Genomic DNA, 18919 nt, shown 5'->3' on the forward strand with positions numbered 1-18919 from the left:
GATTTTCCCTGTTATATATCGCGGAAATAAAAGAGCATGGATGACACAGGCATTGATGAATGATTGGTTTGAAAATAATTTTATACCCGAGGCTCGGCGACATTTGAATTCAGTTGATTTACTTGATGACTCAAAAATAGTCCTGATTGTTGACAACTGTTTGGCACATACTTCATTTAAAGTTTTAGCGAAAGATAATGTGTCTGTATTATTCTTCCCTCCATATTGTACGTCTATCATTTTGACTATGGATATGGGAAAAGTGCACGCGCTGAAATGCAAATATAAAGTAGCATTTAAAAAATATATGTTAAATTTCTTGAACAGTGGCAAGACTATTCAAGACTTTTTGAAATTTTTTAACATAAAATCTGCTGTGTGGAGCATCGCAAGATCGTGGCAGGATGTGTCTCTAGATACGTTTATAAAATGCTTGGCATAATTTATGGCCAGCTGCCATATTTCAATGTGAGGACGATGAAGATGATAGCCACGAATTTGAAGGTTTTTGAACATCGCAAACTAAAGGTGAAATTTTCCAGTTATTGGATTTTCTAAAGAAATGTGGAGAAGCGGTAATGAATGAAGATGATTTAACAGAAGTTTTTCATTGCGACAACAATGCCCCAATCATCAATCAACAGACTGCGAAATCTGTAGTATGGTTCTAGACCCAGAAAATACTGCTTCCGATAGTGAAGAAAGTGACAGAGAGGTTACTGAAAACGAAAAATTTTCAATTGGCAAGTTAGTCGGTATTCTCGACACAGCAATTACAGGACTTGAACAGTGGAACTGTGTAACTAAACAAGAAATTATGTCTGTTTATAGAATTAAAGAGAAAGTCTTAGCACAAAAAACAAAGCAACTTAAACAACTTACATTGAAAGAAATGTCTAATAAAATAAACAAATAAATATTAAGTTTTTTTTTTTTGAAAATTTTGGTACCCTTTAGATCATAATTACTCTTTATTTCATAAATTATGGTTTCATATTTTTAATTGTATAATTTCTGCATGCCATCTTACCAGATTTAAATTGATGATCTATAATCCCGAAAAACTCCTAATTTGGAATCCCCGAAGTCCTGGCGTGTCTGAATTATGGACTTTGTACCTTAGTATTAGGATGATATTGTTATTCTTGGAATTATGTGTAATAATGCTAAGTTTTTTAATTATAATTGCTGTTAATTTATTTATGTTTTGTTCTGTATAAATAATTTTTATTCATTTCAGTCCCGTTTTATAATAACCAAATGATTTAGTATAATATTTATTATATATTGTTTTTGTGTAGATGATAATTGGAAGAAATCCGAAGTGTGATATCCGTATTCCTGATAATAATATATCACGAATCCATTGTATTCTGAAGCATGACTCAAGAGGCTGGTGGATTATAGATAAAGAGGTATGATGACTTAAATCTGCATATAAAAATATGCACCATTTATTAATATTTAATGAGAATTTTCATAATATTCATCATCTTATGTACATAAGAATAACCGAAAGCTTTTTTTTTTTTTTTACTGCTATATAAATAGTTCTTGGACTAACTCCTGCTAATACTTTTTTTTTTTTTTTTGTCTTAGAAGTTTTACTAATCATTACTTTCTTCGCACTTATACCACATTCAGTTCAACAACAAAGTGACAAAGTTTATAAAACTTGCGTAGTAAACCAGTTCCTGGTATAGTTGAAAGTGTTGGCATACTTTTTTCAGTTTTCTGAGTTCATCATATCAATGTTCTATTTTCTTGCTAAAAGGGCTTACAGAACTTTTTCGTCTTTTATTAATAATCTTTTTATGTACTAAACATTATTTATTAAATATCACATTCTTTGTACTTATGCCATATAAGATTCAACAGTGAAATCACAAAATATTTAAAATTAGCATAGCTTTAGAAGTCCTGATAGAGTGTTAAGTGTTGCCCTAAATTTTTTTATAATCTGGGATATCTAGAAATTTCTTGGTGCAGGTGAAAACTGTATAACGCTGGAGAGAGCATCTGCCTTCAGTTGTTGTTGTGAGCTGTTAGTTCAGATCAACTTCGGAGTATTAAAAGCTTTTAGATGCACTTTACTTGGATTGTATTTAATGTTCTTAGTAGTTTGAAGTGTACCTACTGTTTGTCCTATGTGATACCGGGAACATCTGTATGATTATTTCTGTGAAAAGTTCCAGGACTGTGAAGTATTTCTTTTGATAAAATAAATTTTATCAACCTATCATCAGATCTGTGTGCATTTAATCTGGTTCGAACCCATACGTATGCAACACTATTAATGTTTCTGTGTTGTAGTTTGCAGCTTATAGTAATATGCAAATGAACTATATCACATTTATTTTCAACTGACAGCATGACGCAATGTAATCCTCTAAGACATTTCATATGTCCTAAATCACATAGTAAGATTAAAAAACCCATAGATTTCACCATCTTCACATTTTGGTCACTCCTTTTGCTTCCAAAGTAGATTTCATATTTTGGCAAATTGTGATTAATTTATTGATATTTTAATATACAAGTAAGCTATATAATAATCAGTTGAACAGCAGGTTAGGTGAATGTTTAATCTCATTTTCAGTGATAATATTTAATTTGCATATTAAATAATGCTACATAAATTCTTTATATATTTTTAATTAAATATTAGTTAAAAATATATTTTTATAACTATCATTTGACAGCTTAAGTTCTGATTAATATATTTTGCGAATAAAGAGCTGCAGCTTCTGAATGAAGAAACAGCTGTAATGGAAACAAAATACATATAACTCTTTAAGTATGTACTTTTTAACTTGTATTTGTGTACTTACATGCAGATATTTTTTCAGAGAATAATGTAGGCAATACTTTGGAGATTTATTATAATTCGGGAGAAGAAACTGTCAGATAACCAATGTAGTTTACGAATGTCACAAAACTGAAAAATTAGCTATATCATTAACATCTGAAATGTATGTAGGTAATATTCTATTTTATCCTTTACTGCCATAAATTGAATACAAATCTGTTGTGAAATGATAAAGTTTGTCATTTACAGTCACCTGCTGTTGCTAAATTTTAATAAGCCACAATTGTTAAACAAATATGGTTTAACGATTGTGGCTTATTACCATGTATGTTGAAGGTCTGCTTAAAATGCCATATGCCATCTCAAATGAAATAGTTCATCACTTCAGTAAACTGAACGTAGCAGTGAAATGTGATCTGCGATTGTTTTGAGTTGCTTTTCATGGTGAGCATAATATTGCAAACCTCAAATATTGTTAAGGCCATTTGAAAATGCCTTTAAATGTGTTGATCTTTTGTCCAAAAAGCAAAGAAAAGTTACAAAATAAAACTGCTTTATATACTCAGAGGTGCCAACTCTCCCGATTTTCGACCGCTCTCCCGCCAACCCGATTTACAATATATTTCTCCCGACTTTTTCTTATTCTTAAAATTTCTCACGATTTTTATGCAACTTGGATTAATACTTTGTTATATGAATATATATATAAAAAAATGTTTTTGGACGTCTGAAAGCAATTGAATTTTCTCTACATTATATCTAAAACAAAACCTTGCGAATCAGATAGCTTCTGCTTTGTGAGTGAGAGCATTATATGTATCCAGAAATGTCGTTCTCCAGTTCTCCAATGGGCTTCGAGCTCCACTGTGTGCCAGCTGGAATATATTAGTGTAGCGATTTTAGCTGTAGCAATTTTTATTGGTAGCGTAATTAAAAATAAGGTAAGTGTTAAATTTCACAAATTGAATTTTAAGGTAAGTTCAACTGCTTATCATAACAAAGTAGTTTGCTTAGCAAAGTAGTCCATTTCCAATAGGAAACGATAATCACTTGAGTTCAAACAGAGATAGCAGAGAAAAAGTCCGGCTACGCTTCTTTGAGGGTTTCTTTTTCCGCTCTTGACAGAGCTTAGTAGCGACTCGGGACGAGCCGTAAAATACACAAGAGAGAAAGGGGCTCTCTAAAGCTTACTAGCGACTTGGGAAGAGCCGTAAAATACAAGAGAAAGGCTCTCTCTTCTGTACGCAACGACTGCGTATACTTCAGACTCAAAAAAACTCTCTAATTATTTTCACTCACTGTTTTTATGTCCAGGTTTTCTGGGCGTTTCTTGTGCGTCTGCTGCAGTGATTCGCTAAACGTCTTTTTCGGAGCATCTCTCCATTGGTTAACAGGCGATAATTTGTTCTCAGATACTGTCTTGACAGCCTGAGAAACTGAAATTTTCCGTGGGAAAATTCAGAACGTCTTTTTGGGAGGTCTATCTAAATTATTTCGAGAAACAGGCAGTTGGCGACAGTCTACCGCATACACACAATGGACACTCCACAACCCGTGAGAACTTGTATGAAAGTTTTCACCTTTCGTAAAAACAATATGCTTTCCGCACTTTGTTGGGGGTCACGTTCGACCTCAAGAATTCGTGTCATCAGGGTGGTCATCTGGCGCCCATTTGAAGTCTCCTTTTCCCAGACTTCGTGGGAGCCCGTGGGAAAATAGCTGACGATGTTACAGCTATAGATTCCTTCCCCCTTCGGAAGAACTTTTCTCGAGTTGAAACGAAGAGGAAAGTTCTCCTCATCATTTCACTAACTTAAAAAATGACACGAAATAAACTGTTCTCTCGATAACACTTTCAAACACACCTTTACAGGAACACAGCTACATTGATTAATAACAGTACTAGTAATGTCACTATTGAAAAGTTCACATATAAGTCAATAAGGCATTAACTTTAGAGGCGAGAATTAATGGAATATTTAAAATCAGAATCACACACACACATATATATATATATATATACACATACACATCACAAATATTCTTAACAAAGGGACAAAATAACTGATGATATATTCTTATATTACACTTTTACTGTATACAAAATACTTATTCAGATAAGAAACTGGCATGATCACCTCTTTACACTCTATGTTTCGCCCGATTCGAAACGACTCAGCCCATCAGCATTTTTATTCAATTTGCCTGGGCGGTAAACTACCTCAAAGTTGCAAGGCTGCAACTGTACTATAAAACTAAGGAACACAATAAATCCTAAGTAATTCTAAAAGGATCAACACTCAATATTCAAATACAAAGTACTACAATAAACAAAACAAACAAAAAATTATTGTACTCCAAACAAGTTGTCGGCTCCTATTGGTACCTAATTCAGATAAAATCTCAATTTATTTGATGCGTTTTCGCACCTATGAGCTTTCATTATGTCTGTGGGTTTCCCACTTACGGCTAAATATTTTGTGTTTCTATCTTGAAAACTACTTTGCCAGTGATCTGTTCGATTTCGATGTTCAGTTTCAGATTTCCGAACAGCACATCGTGAATGGAAACGCTCCGGGGGTCTTCCTGCACTTCTTTCTTTCCGAGTTCTTTCTTCCGGGATTCCAGACAAAAATTTGTCCTGATGGACCAGCGTTTTTTTCTTAGAAATGTTTCGCTTTCTTCGTAAATCTAAAGAAGTCCATGCACTTCGTGGGTTAATGACCTCTTTTGTTATCTTGATTTGTCCATTTCTTGACCTGTTCTCCGAACGGTGAGGACACTTCACCCTTTCTTTGCCTCGGACGTTAGCTGACTGGACGGGGAAAATTTCACCCTCCTCCTCGTCATTCATTCGCCCCGCGGGGCTCTCAACTTCGTTGTTCTCTGGACCTTGGCTAGGGGAATTTTCTTTCCTGCTGCAAGCTTTCGTTTGACTGCGAGTCATAACAGCATTGATTTTATGGGGCTGCATTTTATTCTGTTTTATCAATCGGGCTGTTCGATTTCCCAGCAGATAATATTCTTGATTCAGGTCGGAGCTAATCACTGCGGCTTTAGTAATGACTTTCCCAAAGTCCTTTCCCTCTAATTCAATTCGAGCCAAGGGTAAACACCAGGGATGTAAATCTAGCGGCTGTTTAACCCACACTGTCTCTCCTAGAAGCATCTGATGTGTTACTTGGTCCCATCCGATCAGATCGATAGTGGAGCCAGTATCCCGGAGTACAGGCATTTCTCGATTATTTACTCTCGCTATACTCATATAGGGAGCTAGCCATGTATCTGGAGATTCTGAAGTGCCTAGTTTGTTTACAACTTCAGCGGCCTCTTGTCTTTTTAACCGAGGACACTGAGGTCGGAGATGACTATCTGAATTACATTCATAACATCTCGGTATTCTCCGTTGTTCGAAAACACTTGACTTCCATTTCTCCGCAGTTTTTTCTTTCGAAACATTATGATGGCGACGTACTCGATCTGAAAATTCTCCTTTTTTCCTTTCGTTAATATTTGAATCCTGTTCGGTATTTTTAGTAAAACCTGTTGGTTTTTTTACGGACTTTCGTACTGCTTCATATTCATCTAATTTCTTCACTAGTTCGGCAGAAGATATTATACTCGGCCACTCATCCACGAAGTGTTCGCAAATTTCGCTGTTTACTCGACGTTTAATTTGATCCATCAACATTAAGTCTTTTAGCGCATCGAAATCTCGTACGTCTACTCCGTTTAACCATTCATCTAGATAGTTTTTTAACTCAAAAGCAAAGTCTTTATGTAAACTACCCGCACGACGCTGGTGTTGAGCAAATTTGACGCGGAACGCCTCTGGGTTCAACTTAAACCGCTGCAAAAGAATTTTCTTTACGTAGGAGTAATTATCTAGCTCCTGTTCCGGCTCTCGTAGAATAATAGAAACAATGTCCATTGGCAATAGAGCCATCAAATGTGACACCCAGTCTCCTTCCTCTACCTTCGCTTTGCGAGCCTGACGCTCAAACATCGCTAAGTAAAGCGAAATATCCGATGATTCGGGATTATATCTCTGCATTAAATTTTGCAAATCTCTCATAGATCTCGGAATATTATTTTGAGAATTTTCTCTGCCATTATTGGCGTTTGTCAACCTTAGACGTTTTAATTCAAATTCTCTCTCCTTTTCCCTTTCAAGTTTACGCTCTTCGGCTTCTTCGCGTCTATGTTGTTCGATTCGCGCTTCGATAATCGACTCTAGTGTTGCCTCGACGAATTTTTCGTCATACTGAGGGCTCTGTACAATGAGGTTTTTAAGATCTTGTATTTTTGCATTTGGGGGAACTTCTAGACCTAATTCTACAGACAGATTTATGAGGTCTTGCTTTCTACCCTTGCCAAGATATGACATTTTGCCAGTGACAAAATTTTAAAATGATACAATAAAATAAAACTAAAGGTACCAGTTTGTCTACTCTGAAAGTTTCACACTATCCAGAAATACTACAGTAAAACAACATAGCAATGCAATTTATGGTATGTATGACATAAAATACGTACCATTAGCAACATAGGAAAAAAAAAAATTAAAGTAAATTAAGCATTTCTTAAATAATCTGTTGCAGCTTAACACATAACCATACTTAATGCAGTATATAAAAAATTGCTAAATACTTATTGGCAAAAGAATATTAGTCACAAAGAGCAATACTTATTGACTCAATTTACAACTGATGCATGCTTTCTAAAGGTTGAAAATACTATTATAAAATTCTCTACTCATCAAAAACAAAACATTTACGAGTAACCATTTAAACATATAATTTCGATACACAAAAGACAAACTCCATTAAAATGCCTCTTTAAAAAGATAATGCCATATCAACTTACCCATTGCAGACAAAAAAATAACAGCTCTTCTTTCCTTTCTTTTCTATTTGCACACGCGATTCAATGACCGAAGAAGGAAACCAATTGAACAATAGTCGACTGGGCGATTCTTCTTTCACTAAACACCAAAAGCACTTTCACTGCACAGAGGGTGGTAAACACCAAACGCGAATTCACAACACTTCACTCTTGTCTGGACTTCTTGTGTCTTGTCTTTACACCCGAGGGAGAATTTTACTTCACACTCTTTCCCAGGCACTTCCGGAACTAGTCTTTGTAGTAGTTGATTCTTCACGAACGCTTCTCATCGATGATCCCTTTTCAGCTGCTGGTTAAACTCTCCAATCTTTACTGCGAAAGAATTCTTTTCCACTGCTAGAATCGGCTGATTCTGAATGAAGATAAGAACCGCGACGGTTCTCCAAAACGATCACGTCTTTGTTTGTCTATTGGGTTTTTACGATCCCACCGCTGCCACCAATTAACACATACCTTCTAGCTGTAGCGATTTTAGCTGTAGCAATTTTTATTGGTAGCGTAATTAAAAATAAGGTAAGTGTTAAATTTCACAAATTGAATTTTAAGGTAAGTTCAACTGCTTATCATAACAAAGTAGTTTGCTTAGCAAAGTAGTCCATTTCCAATAGGAAACGATAATCACTTGAGTTCAAACAGAGATAGCAGAGAAAAAGTCCGGCTACGCTTCTTTGAGGGTTTCTTTTTCCGCTCTTGACAGAGCTTAGTAGCGACTCGGGACGAGCCGTAAAATACACAAGAGAGAAAGGGGCTCTCTAAAGCTTACTAGCGACTTGGGAAGAGCCGTAAAATACAAGAGAAAGGCTCTCTCTTCTGTACGCAACGACTGCGTATACTTCAGACTCAAAAAAACTCTCTAATTATTTTCACTCACTGTTTTTATGTCCAGGTTTTCTGGGCGTTTCTTGTGCGTCTGCTGCAGTGATTCGCTAAACGTCTTTTTCGGAGCATCTCTCCATTGGTTAACAGGCGATAATTTGTTCTCAGATACTGTCTTGACAGCCTGAGAAACTGAAATTTTCCGTGGGAAAATTCAGAACGTCTTTTTGTGAGGTCTATCTAAATTATTTCGAGAAACAGGCAGTTGGCGACAGTCTATCGCATACACACAATGGACACTCCACAACCCGTGAGAACTTGTATGAAAGTTTTCACCTTTCGTAAAAACAATATGCTTTCCGCACTTTGTTGGGGGTCACGTTCGACCTCAAGAATTCGTGTCATCAGGGTGGTCATCTGGCGCCCATTTGAAGTCTCCTTTTCCCAGACTTCGTGGGAGCCCGTGGGAAAATAGCTGACGACGTTACAATTAGCCAATGAGGACAAAGCAAGTTGTTATTTGGACGTTCTTTAGTTATTTCGTTCATTTTGTCCTGAGTTGTGTGAGTACATGTGCCTTAGGGAAATAGTTTTAGAAATTATCATCTTTTGTTACATCTGCGGGAAAGGTGAAATACTCATGTACATTTCAAAGATCGTACACAGTTGACATTCCTTCCATTATTTCCTCAAGGAAATGTAATAAATTTGCGATGTGTACCGCCTGTCGTTGCGATTTTTCGATTTTGCATAGTGGAAGGGCGGATGTTTTCAAACATGTGCATACACAAACTCCATCTCTATGGATGGAGCAATAATACCAATTCAAAACTGTATCGAATTGTTGTTTCTTTTTTTGATCCAGAGTCTTCAGAAATTGAGTGCAGTATGTTCCCTCTTTAGAAGGGCATTTGACAGGCTTTAATATAGCACAGCTATTTATTAAAACTTTAAAAGAAAATGCAGGCCCTCTGGATAATTGTTTAGCACTTGGTGCCGATAATGCACCAGTATTGGTAGGCTTGGAAGACTGGTGTTGCAGGCATCTTAAGAAAGGAAAATTCAGATTTTCAGATTATGAGGTGCACCTGTCACCTCTTAAATTTAGCAGCTTCTTTACCAATAAATGTGGATGAACACATTGTTCATATTTGTTATTATCTTGAAAGGAGTTCTAAAAGGAAGGAAAAATTGAAACAGTTCCAACAGCTGCATAACAGCAGTTTACAATTAGAAAACTTGGATGAAGTTATAAAATCAGCTAGGATTGACACCCAGTGGAGTTTAATTGGCAAACTGAAAGGTGCTGATGGAATTTTAAAATATAGTGAACTGTCTAGAATTGTGTTGGCCATCTTGACAGTTTCCCATAGTAATGCAGCGTTTGAGAGGATTCTTAGTGTTGTTGCGAAAACGACGACTAAATTTAGATCTAATATTAGTGATGACACATTAGAAAAACTTTTATTAGCGAAAACAGGCCTACGTGGCAATTGCTGTGAACAAAATTGGCAAGTATGTATACTGTAGAAGTTTCTTTCTTAAAGAAAGCAAAATCTGCCACTGTTTATAACATTTGTACAAAAACTGATTAAAGTGTCTTTTTTTTCTTTTCTTAAACTATGCAAGTAATAAAAATGTTTTTTATGTGTAAGGCATTTTTGTGTTGCTTGCATTTAGGAATTAGTTACTATTTAAAGTTAATTCATTATTAAAAACTATATTTTTATCATTTAAAAAGTCTTTTTAACATTGTGAAAAATCTCCTGATTTCTTAAAAAAAATCTCCTGATTTTTGAGTGTCGTAGGTTGGCAAGTATGTATACTGTAGAAATTTCTATTACATTGTTAGTTTCAGAAATCTTTCATTTAAATCATCTAAATGTAGTATTTGAGGTTCAAGGTCATTGCAAACAGATGCAATAAATTAAAAGTCTCTTGCCTAGTAAGACATTTTAATGGATTAAACACACTTTTAAAAAAAGTCCAATTTCAATAATTGAATAGACGATTAAAAGTTCAGTTCCCTTTACCCGTCATTTGAATGTGAATGACTTTGGGAGTGTCAGTTCCCATCAAGTCAGATGTTTCATCATCGCTAATTACTGCACATCTGCAATATTGGTTTACGTCAGATTCGGAAGATGTCTTTTCCCTTTGAAGTATAATGCCTAGATTGCATTGAGGGTTCATTGGCCTAGAAGCAGTAGACAACAGGTGCAGAGTTGCTGTTCCCATGACTCGGCCTTTTCTGACTCACCCACCCTTCATCTTCATTATGTGGGACATAAAGCAATATTGATATTAAGCATCAATATCATCATCGCTGGTAAAATTGAAAAACACACACACACTCAAAAAAGTATCTGGTTCTTTCACACTTTGTAAAATGCTATTGTAAGTCGCTTGACCATGGCTAGTCCATGTAGTCAGCCACAGTGAGTATCTTATTTGATATGTCATCGTATCCGAGTTTTGCAACATCATGTCAGTAATTAGATTCAACAGTTGTAACTAACAACTAAGTCATTTGTCTTGTCAAAAACTCTGTTTACAGTTTCTTTACTGAAGAAAATTTTGAACAACTGTAGTTTAACAGTTGTAACTCTAACTCTTGAAGGAGGTGGTTGATTAGTTCCATTTTCTGTGTTTCTTTGTTTCTTCTAAAATTCAATTTTTTGCTTTAAGAATTAACAGTCCTTACAAATTGTCTGTAATCTGTATTCTGAGGCTATTTTTGAGGACTATATAATTTCTGTATTCATCTTCAGCTTTTGTGGATATAATTAAATCATTGATGTAAATAATTAAAGAATCACCATTCAGTAATTTTCTAAATACAGAGTAAATATATGTGTGAAGCGCATTTGGAGTCGCAGATCGAAAGGTTCTTTTAGAAATTCGTAGATAGTGTTATGTGTTGCAAGTGCAGCATACCGAGTGCATTTTTCATCAGTATCCATATTTTATCAAAGGGAGTGGAAACATGTCTTGAATAAACTTTTTGTTTAGTTTCCTATAATTAATACATAGTCAATAAGAATTGTCTTTCTTCTGCACAAGACCAAAGGAACAGAATAATTAGAAAAACTATGCTTTATTATTCTTTAATGTAACCATTTATTAATTTACTTATCAATAATTTTTGTTTTGCAAAAGCTATTCTTCTAAGGTTCTAAAGTGCTGACAGGCACATCATCAGATAATATACAGTACAAAGTCCGTAATCCGGACTCATCGGGACTTCGACGATTCCGGTTTAGAGGTTTTTCCAGTTTATAGATCATCAATTGAAAAGTGGTAAGATGGCAAAATTTTATAAAAAAAGAGCTTAATATATATTTGTTTATTTTATTAAAAATTTCTTACAATGTAAGTTATTTAAGTTGCTGCGTTTTTTGTGCTTGTACTTTCTCTTTAATTTTATAAACAGACATAATTTCTTGTTCAGTTACAAAGTTCCACTGTTCGACTCGTGTAGTTGCTGTGTAAAGAATACCGATTAACTTGTCAATCGAAATTTTTTCGTTTTCAATAACCTCTCTGTCACTTTCTATTGGAAGTGCGCATGGGTAAACGCCTTACACACATGTGTAGCAGATGCACGCATTAAACATGCATGCATAAATGCTTTACGCTCATGCGTAACTTTGTGGCTTTGAGGTCCGATTATAGATCATTCCGGATAATGGACATCCGGAATTAATTTAAAATTCAGAGCTTTTTAGTTTTGAATGGCTTGTGTTTATTGTTATGTACAATATTTGAGATGCGAGTTTGACGTTTATCGTATTAGCCATCTGTGCAAAAGCCTGAAGAGATGTGTAATCGCCAGAATTTGTAGTTTTAGTAATGTTTTTAAGTGCAGTGTCTGACTTGACAAGGTGATAATTTGTTATCTTCAGAATTGGTGATATGTTGATAGCGAAATTTACATTCAAAGAATCCATTTTGTAACAAGCATTCAGTTTGAGAAAGATTCCCCCCTTCCTCCATTTTGGTTTGCATATCCTTAATTTAATATAAATTCGAGAATTTGAAAGCCAATCACAATAAAAGATATGCCTAGCTTATTAATTATGTCTCTTCTGAGAAAATATGACTGTATAATGATCTGACAACATAAATTATAGTGTCAGTTGTAAAAACATCTATAAAAATTTGGGAAGTGAGAAAATCAATAAGGGAAGTTTTTTTGCTTTGAACCTATCAATATTTTATTGCTAAGATTTAATTTTGAGAAATCAGGTGTTTTATAATAGTCGAAGGAATAGGTAGTTTTGTCTCAGCCAGTGTCAGGCAAGCTCTCAGTGGAATATTCATTTATTTCTACAGTTTTCATAATTTCATCATTGTTTCTAAATTTCTGAATGAAGGATATTTCCTTTTCGTGTATTTCAGTTTAAGTGCAATTATTGGCTTTATGTCTGAATTTTTTGCATTTGAAGCATTATTTTTGCATTTGACTGATATGTCTCCTAGTTCATTAAAGTTGAAGGATTTCACTTAATTTGGGTTAGAATAACTGTAATTAAATGGCAAAGTTTTGTTTCTTTTAATTTTGAATCTCAACTCTGTTTATCACTATCTGATTATTTTTTTATAGATTTTTAATTTCTGTCTAAATTTAAGTAATCTTTGAAAACCATATAATGCAGTTTTCATAGTAGCAGAATTAGGAATACCATCAAAAAAGTGCTTAATTTATAAGAAATATTCATCTAAAGATTCATTAAACAATAGTTTGTCATTTGACAACATTTCATGTAACTCAGCTAAATTATAGGTTAAACTAAAGTCAGATTTCAAGTTTTTTTAAACTTTCACTAGTCACTGATTTTAGTTTTACTTTCAACGAGTAATTTTGCCTTTCCCTTTAGAACCTTATAGTAAGAAACTGCTTACATAGATCACTCAGTTTTTGTTACGATTACTAATTTTGTCATTACTTCCTTTACTGCTTTCGTCTTCATGAATAATATTTTAACATAATACTTATAAATCATGTAATAAAGAGGCAATTCGGGTAACTATTTATGTTTTTGAGCCTTCCAAATTTATAAACAGTACATTACAGATTTTAATTAACTCATTTGAAGTAAACTCTATTTGAATTTTTTTTTATTGAATTCATCAGAACTTGAGTCTTCTTTACATGCTATTTCTGTCACCGTCTGTCATACAAAATTGCTTTTTGTAGAGTTTGGTTTTTTTGAACTTTTCTCATTTTTGAAAGTGTCTTCCAATTCTGGTATCTTGAATAATTTCATCGTCAAAACAAAGGAATGTTTCGTTTCACCAAACGAGTATAATAACCACTGTGCAATTGAAAAGTCAAAGGTAAGAAAGTTCAGAATTAATCCATAACAGTCCTCACATAAAAACATTTCCATCCCACTTGTGACACCAATTTCTATTAAGATCAATTTCCTTAACTGATACAACAGATTAATACTTTCTTCCATAGTAAAACATTTTAATGGACAAAAACAGACAAATTGCAAAGAGGAACCAGTTTCAGTAATTAAAGAGCAGTTTATAGTTCACATTAACTGTCATTTTAAACGTCACAAACTTTGAGAGTCTGTATTTCTCATCAAGTTGAGAAGTTTCTGTATTGTTGAATACTTCATGTCTGCAGTATCAGTACATGTCATCTCTGGAGGATGCCCTTTTTCCTTGTGGTATAACAACTGTTTCCGTGGGTTGCACAGAGAGTTCTCTGGTCTAGAAGAAGTGCTGAAGAACAAATGTAGTGTAGCCACACCCACACTACTTCATACAAAAAAAATAGGATTATTTTGTGGTTTTTTAGAGCATAAATTTCACTGTAGGTAAAATATAATACTTTAAGAAACATTTCATTTTGTAATGCGTATTATCTGTTTCAGAGTGTGAATGGAACTTATATCCATGAGGTGCGCATAAAGCCGAAGACTCCTACTTTGTTAAAAAATGGTCATCATATATTTTTGGGACCTCCGTCTGAAGTACCTCATGTATTTCGTTACACTGATTCTTATCCATCAGACAGAAATCCCTTTATTCACAGAGTAAGTATTACTGTTTATTTTTCTCCTCAGCATACTATGCTTTGATATTAATTGGCACATTGTGTTAGTATTAACTTTACAATTGATTTTACATTAAATCTGCCTTTATATCAATATATAACTTATCACAATAAGACTACAAGAAAAAGATTGCAGGATGTAATTAAAAGAATGGCTTAGTTCTGATTATTTGCCTCTTACTGAAAAGAATTCACACAGCAGTGAGTAATGTTGCCAAACTAGGCAACCATGACATTGCCAAAATGAATATTTGTGGCAACCTAGGTGTGAGCAAGTGTGTAGCAGACAAATGGGGTTGTAAGTAATCGCAGTGGGACTGTAGAGTGCACTGGCAGATGGAAAAGAGGGCATTTCATCGAACAAAACAAAATGCAAAAATTTGCATTCCATAATGTTGCACTTCAAAAATTGAATTTTATGAATTGAAATTTGCATGCAATGCCAAGTTTGTGTAAGTCTGATGTTTAAGAGAAAACAGATTGCTGTGTATGTATGTGTGTTGGTGGGGCAGGGGTGAGAATAAATGTAAAAAGAATTATGTGGATTTCTTGGAAAAGGTAAATGTTTTATAATAGATGCTTCTTGCTTTTTAAATTTTATTGATTCATTGTTTCTTTATGGAATTCTAAGTGCACTATCAGATAGATGGGTGTTACCTATCACATATTAGTTTAGCAAAAAATTTGGTTAAGAGATTGCTAATTTTTTCTACAGGGGTATAGATACTCAAGGTATGAGAGAACGTGTAATTACTGCAATTTTGTAGGTAGTTTTATTTTAGTGAAACTGTTTTAGTAGAATTTACTAAATTTTTAGAATGTTCTAAATTTTGGCATCCTTGTGTGTAACATTTCTTCAGTACAGACATAACAGCAAAATATCCAGCAGGTATGCCTGTAGTTCTTTAGTTTGAACAAGCAGCATCACTTATTTATTTATTTATTTTTTTGTTATTGTATTCTGATACTTTGTCTTAAGCTTATTTTTTAATCATGCTTGGGATTTGTCTGCAGTGAAAGTAAACATGGTATCTGTAGAAATATTTTGGCTCAAATCTCTAAACAGAGCAATTGTTTTGAATCTTTTCTGAAGGTGATTGCCATAAAATTTTCATTAGAACAGAAAAAACAAAAATTCTCTTGTAAGTAGGTTTATAGATCGATTTCTTGGGATAAATAATAGAATATATGAATATGATATCTTGAATATAAAATAATACAATATGGATATATGTAATAATTTTGTTTAGAAGTTGTCGTCATTTTTTTTTTTTTTTTTTTTTTTTTTTTTTTGTATGTGTGTGTGTTTGTGTGCATGTGTAAAAAAAAATCATTATATTGCAACAAGCTGTTACACTAACACATTAAGTACTTGCTTTTATAGTATGCTTGAGGTTCTGTACTTGAGTGTGTATGCATTATGATCAAAGCCCAAAGTTAGTCACTTCGCAAAATGGCTAGCTATTTCTAATATTAGTTATCTAGAGTGACAAAAATAGAAAAATAACAGTGTTTTCTTACTTTGGACTTTGGCTGGTCAGTTCTGTAATAAACAGAGAGAAATTGACACTCACTTTTATATTTTTGAGTATCTCCTATTTATTTATTTTTGCAATACAAAAAAAATTTGATTTTGTACAGACTACTGAATATATCAAAAGCATGTTACTTTTCTATATAATGCAAAAAGTACACCGCCCTCCCAAAAGTTAAAGAACAACATGTTTTTGGTGTCTAATTTGAGAACGAAGCAACATAGAAACAAGAAATTTAGTAGACATGTTCATTAAACAGTTCTTGTGATGTGGAATGCTTCTTGAGATCAACACAAAAATTAATTACAACAAAAAATTTCAGTCTTGGCAGAGAAATCTAGTCTTGGAAAAACAGTATGTCATAGTTTTTTTAATAAAAATATGGGGTTAACGTATATTTACGGGTACCCCTTGGCGAAAATTGGTGATTTTTGGTGGTACATGGATACCGAGTTTGTGCAATTCCTTGACTTGTTATTTCGTCTTTGTGCAGCGGCGATTTTAGCGCCAAAAATCACCGCTACACAAAGATAAAATAACAAGTTATAGAATTACACAAACTCGGTATCCTCTAATGCTCTTTTCCCCTTTCATTCCAAATCGTACAGACACTTGAAATTAATCTTACTATATTCAGCCATTCTACCGTCTAAACATCAAAATAAGCAATGTACTTCCTAACCAACACACACCGCAAGCCCTTACAAAACATCCCATAATTCAAAGTTTACTGCAATCATGTAACCGATTATGTCATAATAGGGTTTCCATAACATTCAACTACTCAGGTTACCATAAATGAAACAACTTGGCGATAAACGAAATAATAACTTGGCAATAAATGAAACAACAACTTTGCGATAATACAAGGGGCGTCCTTTAGTCTACTCTAACCAAATGTGGTGGTAGCATTTCAAAAATGGATTCGAATAAGGAATGCTTTCACCCCTAGCTGCAGTACATTGGTGGCAGTGATGTTCCATGCTGCCAGTTAAATTGTCGGTAAGTGAAATGGGAAGCAACGACCAGATATGGAGTAATCCTTATTCAAACTCATCTAGTACCCTGAAGGAGGATAAAGAAGGCAGCTAATACCTTGAAGGCAGCAACCTGTCTCCCAAGGTAGTCCCAAAGATGCTGTATTGGATTCAGCTCTGGGGATTGAGCTGGCCATTCCACCCGCTCCATTCCATGACCCTCAAGATATTCTACATCAACCCGAGCTCGATGCAGTCACATATTGTTGTCTATTAGAAGAAATCCAGGACCAATAGCAGCGCATATGGGCGGATCAAGGATCTTGTCTAGATATCTCACACTGGTCAAAGTTCCTTCATGGAACATATGCAGGTCAGTATGACCACCGAGAGGGATTCTAGCTCAAACCATTATTCCACCACCTCTGTAAACTGTGTCATTTCACAATGTGGGATTGGTTGCTATCTGGTGCATTGTTCCTTCCAAATCTGCTGACTACTGAATTATTCTCCCTTGTGAACCTGGCCGCTTCTGTGAACAGAACAGAAGCCCATTGTTGAGCAGTCCAGGGGACGTGTTCTCCTGCCCAACATAAATGGGCAGCTCTGTGACCTCAGAGCAAGGAGACGCAAACAACTGGTCGTCTAACATACAAGCCTATAATGTGCAGGCATCTGCACACTATAGTAGCTAAGATTCTTGTTCTTGTGACCACTAAATGATCTGCCATGAGCCCAGGCACAGTAATCTCATCCCTCCTTCAGAACAAGAAAGCTAAATAACGGTCTCCTGTAGGTGTTGTAACTCTTGGTCTATCTGGAACATGTCTTCTAGACACAGAATCCTCAGAATCAAACTGATTCTATAGTCGCTGGACAACGCTGCTAGAGACATTGAGTCATCTAGAAGCATCAATTTGTGGCATCCCCATTTCCACCCATCTGATCGCCCGCTACCTCAACAAATAGGGCAAATGACTTCTCCTGGACATTGATAGACTCTCCTTGATATTGTCAATGATATTGCTAATAACAAATTAAATATCAACACTCATGAAAACTTATAATTTTTGCATTTCTTTTCCAACTTTTATATAAGTATTCATTTCTATAAAATAAAAGGGAACTACTCTTATATGCGCCCTCAGGTCGCCAAATTTCTCGCCAAACATTTTTGGCGAGAAACTCCATGCTGCCATATTACTATCTAAATTTTTTGTCTACATTTTGAACCCAAAATGTCTCCAAAAACGCGGTTTTCGCACATGCAAAAAAACACGTTTTAAACACACAATTTAAGCTAAAAATCTGAAACAAAAACAAAAAATTTAGATAGCAAAAACGTAAAGTTTCTAACCAAAAATATTTGACAAGAATCCATGTACACAGCGATATATTTTAACTTAAAAAAAAAAAAAATCTACAAATTGCACAATCTAGGCTACAAACTACGCACACCTCGCTTTAATAAATTAACATAACAACAATAAATTTCAAAGAATACCATTTACACAGCATCCTGTTTAAACTGAAAAAAACATCTACAAATTGCACAATCTAGGCATTGCGCACAAATCCACCAAATAAATTAACTAAATTACAAACAATTCAAAAAACAATAATAAAAATTCATAGTAAAAAAGCAATGAAGATAACATTCTACAAAATAAAATGCACTTGCCATAATACATTCCTGAATAAAATTTTGCCAGTCACACAACGTCTCTGAACAAAAGTGCTACGATGTCATGATGATCGATACCACATGTCTTTCTGAGATTCAAAATTTTCGAAAGTAACGATA

General features: G+C 34.5%; 1 protein-coding gene across 2 annotated transcripts in view; it reads left to right on the forward strand.

Moving 5' to 3' along the window:
• LOC118204381 (E3 ubiquitin-protein ligase RNF8-like) overlaps window positions 1-18919 on the forward strand; it is a 69218-nt gene that overhangs the window by 19686 nt on the left and 30613 nt on the right. For both annotated transcript variants that reach the window (XM_085823278.1, XM_085823277.1), the window contains exons 2-3: window positions 1302-1415; window positions 14422-14583. In XM_085823278.1, coding sequence (XP_085679404.1) covers window positions 1302-1415; window positions 14422-14583 — 276 coding nt within the window. The remainder of the gene's footprint in view (window positions 1-1301; window positions 1416-14421; window positions 14584-18919) is intronic.

Source organism: Stegodyphus dumicola, chromosome 9, assembly GCF_044657685.1.
Source record: "Stegodyphus dumicola isolate Sdum_Otavi_A_Nest chromosome 9, ASM4465768v1".
NCBI classification, from domain to species: Eukaryota; Metazoa; Arthropoda; class Arachnida; order Araneae; family Eresidae; genus Stegodyphus; species Stegodyphus dumicola.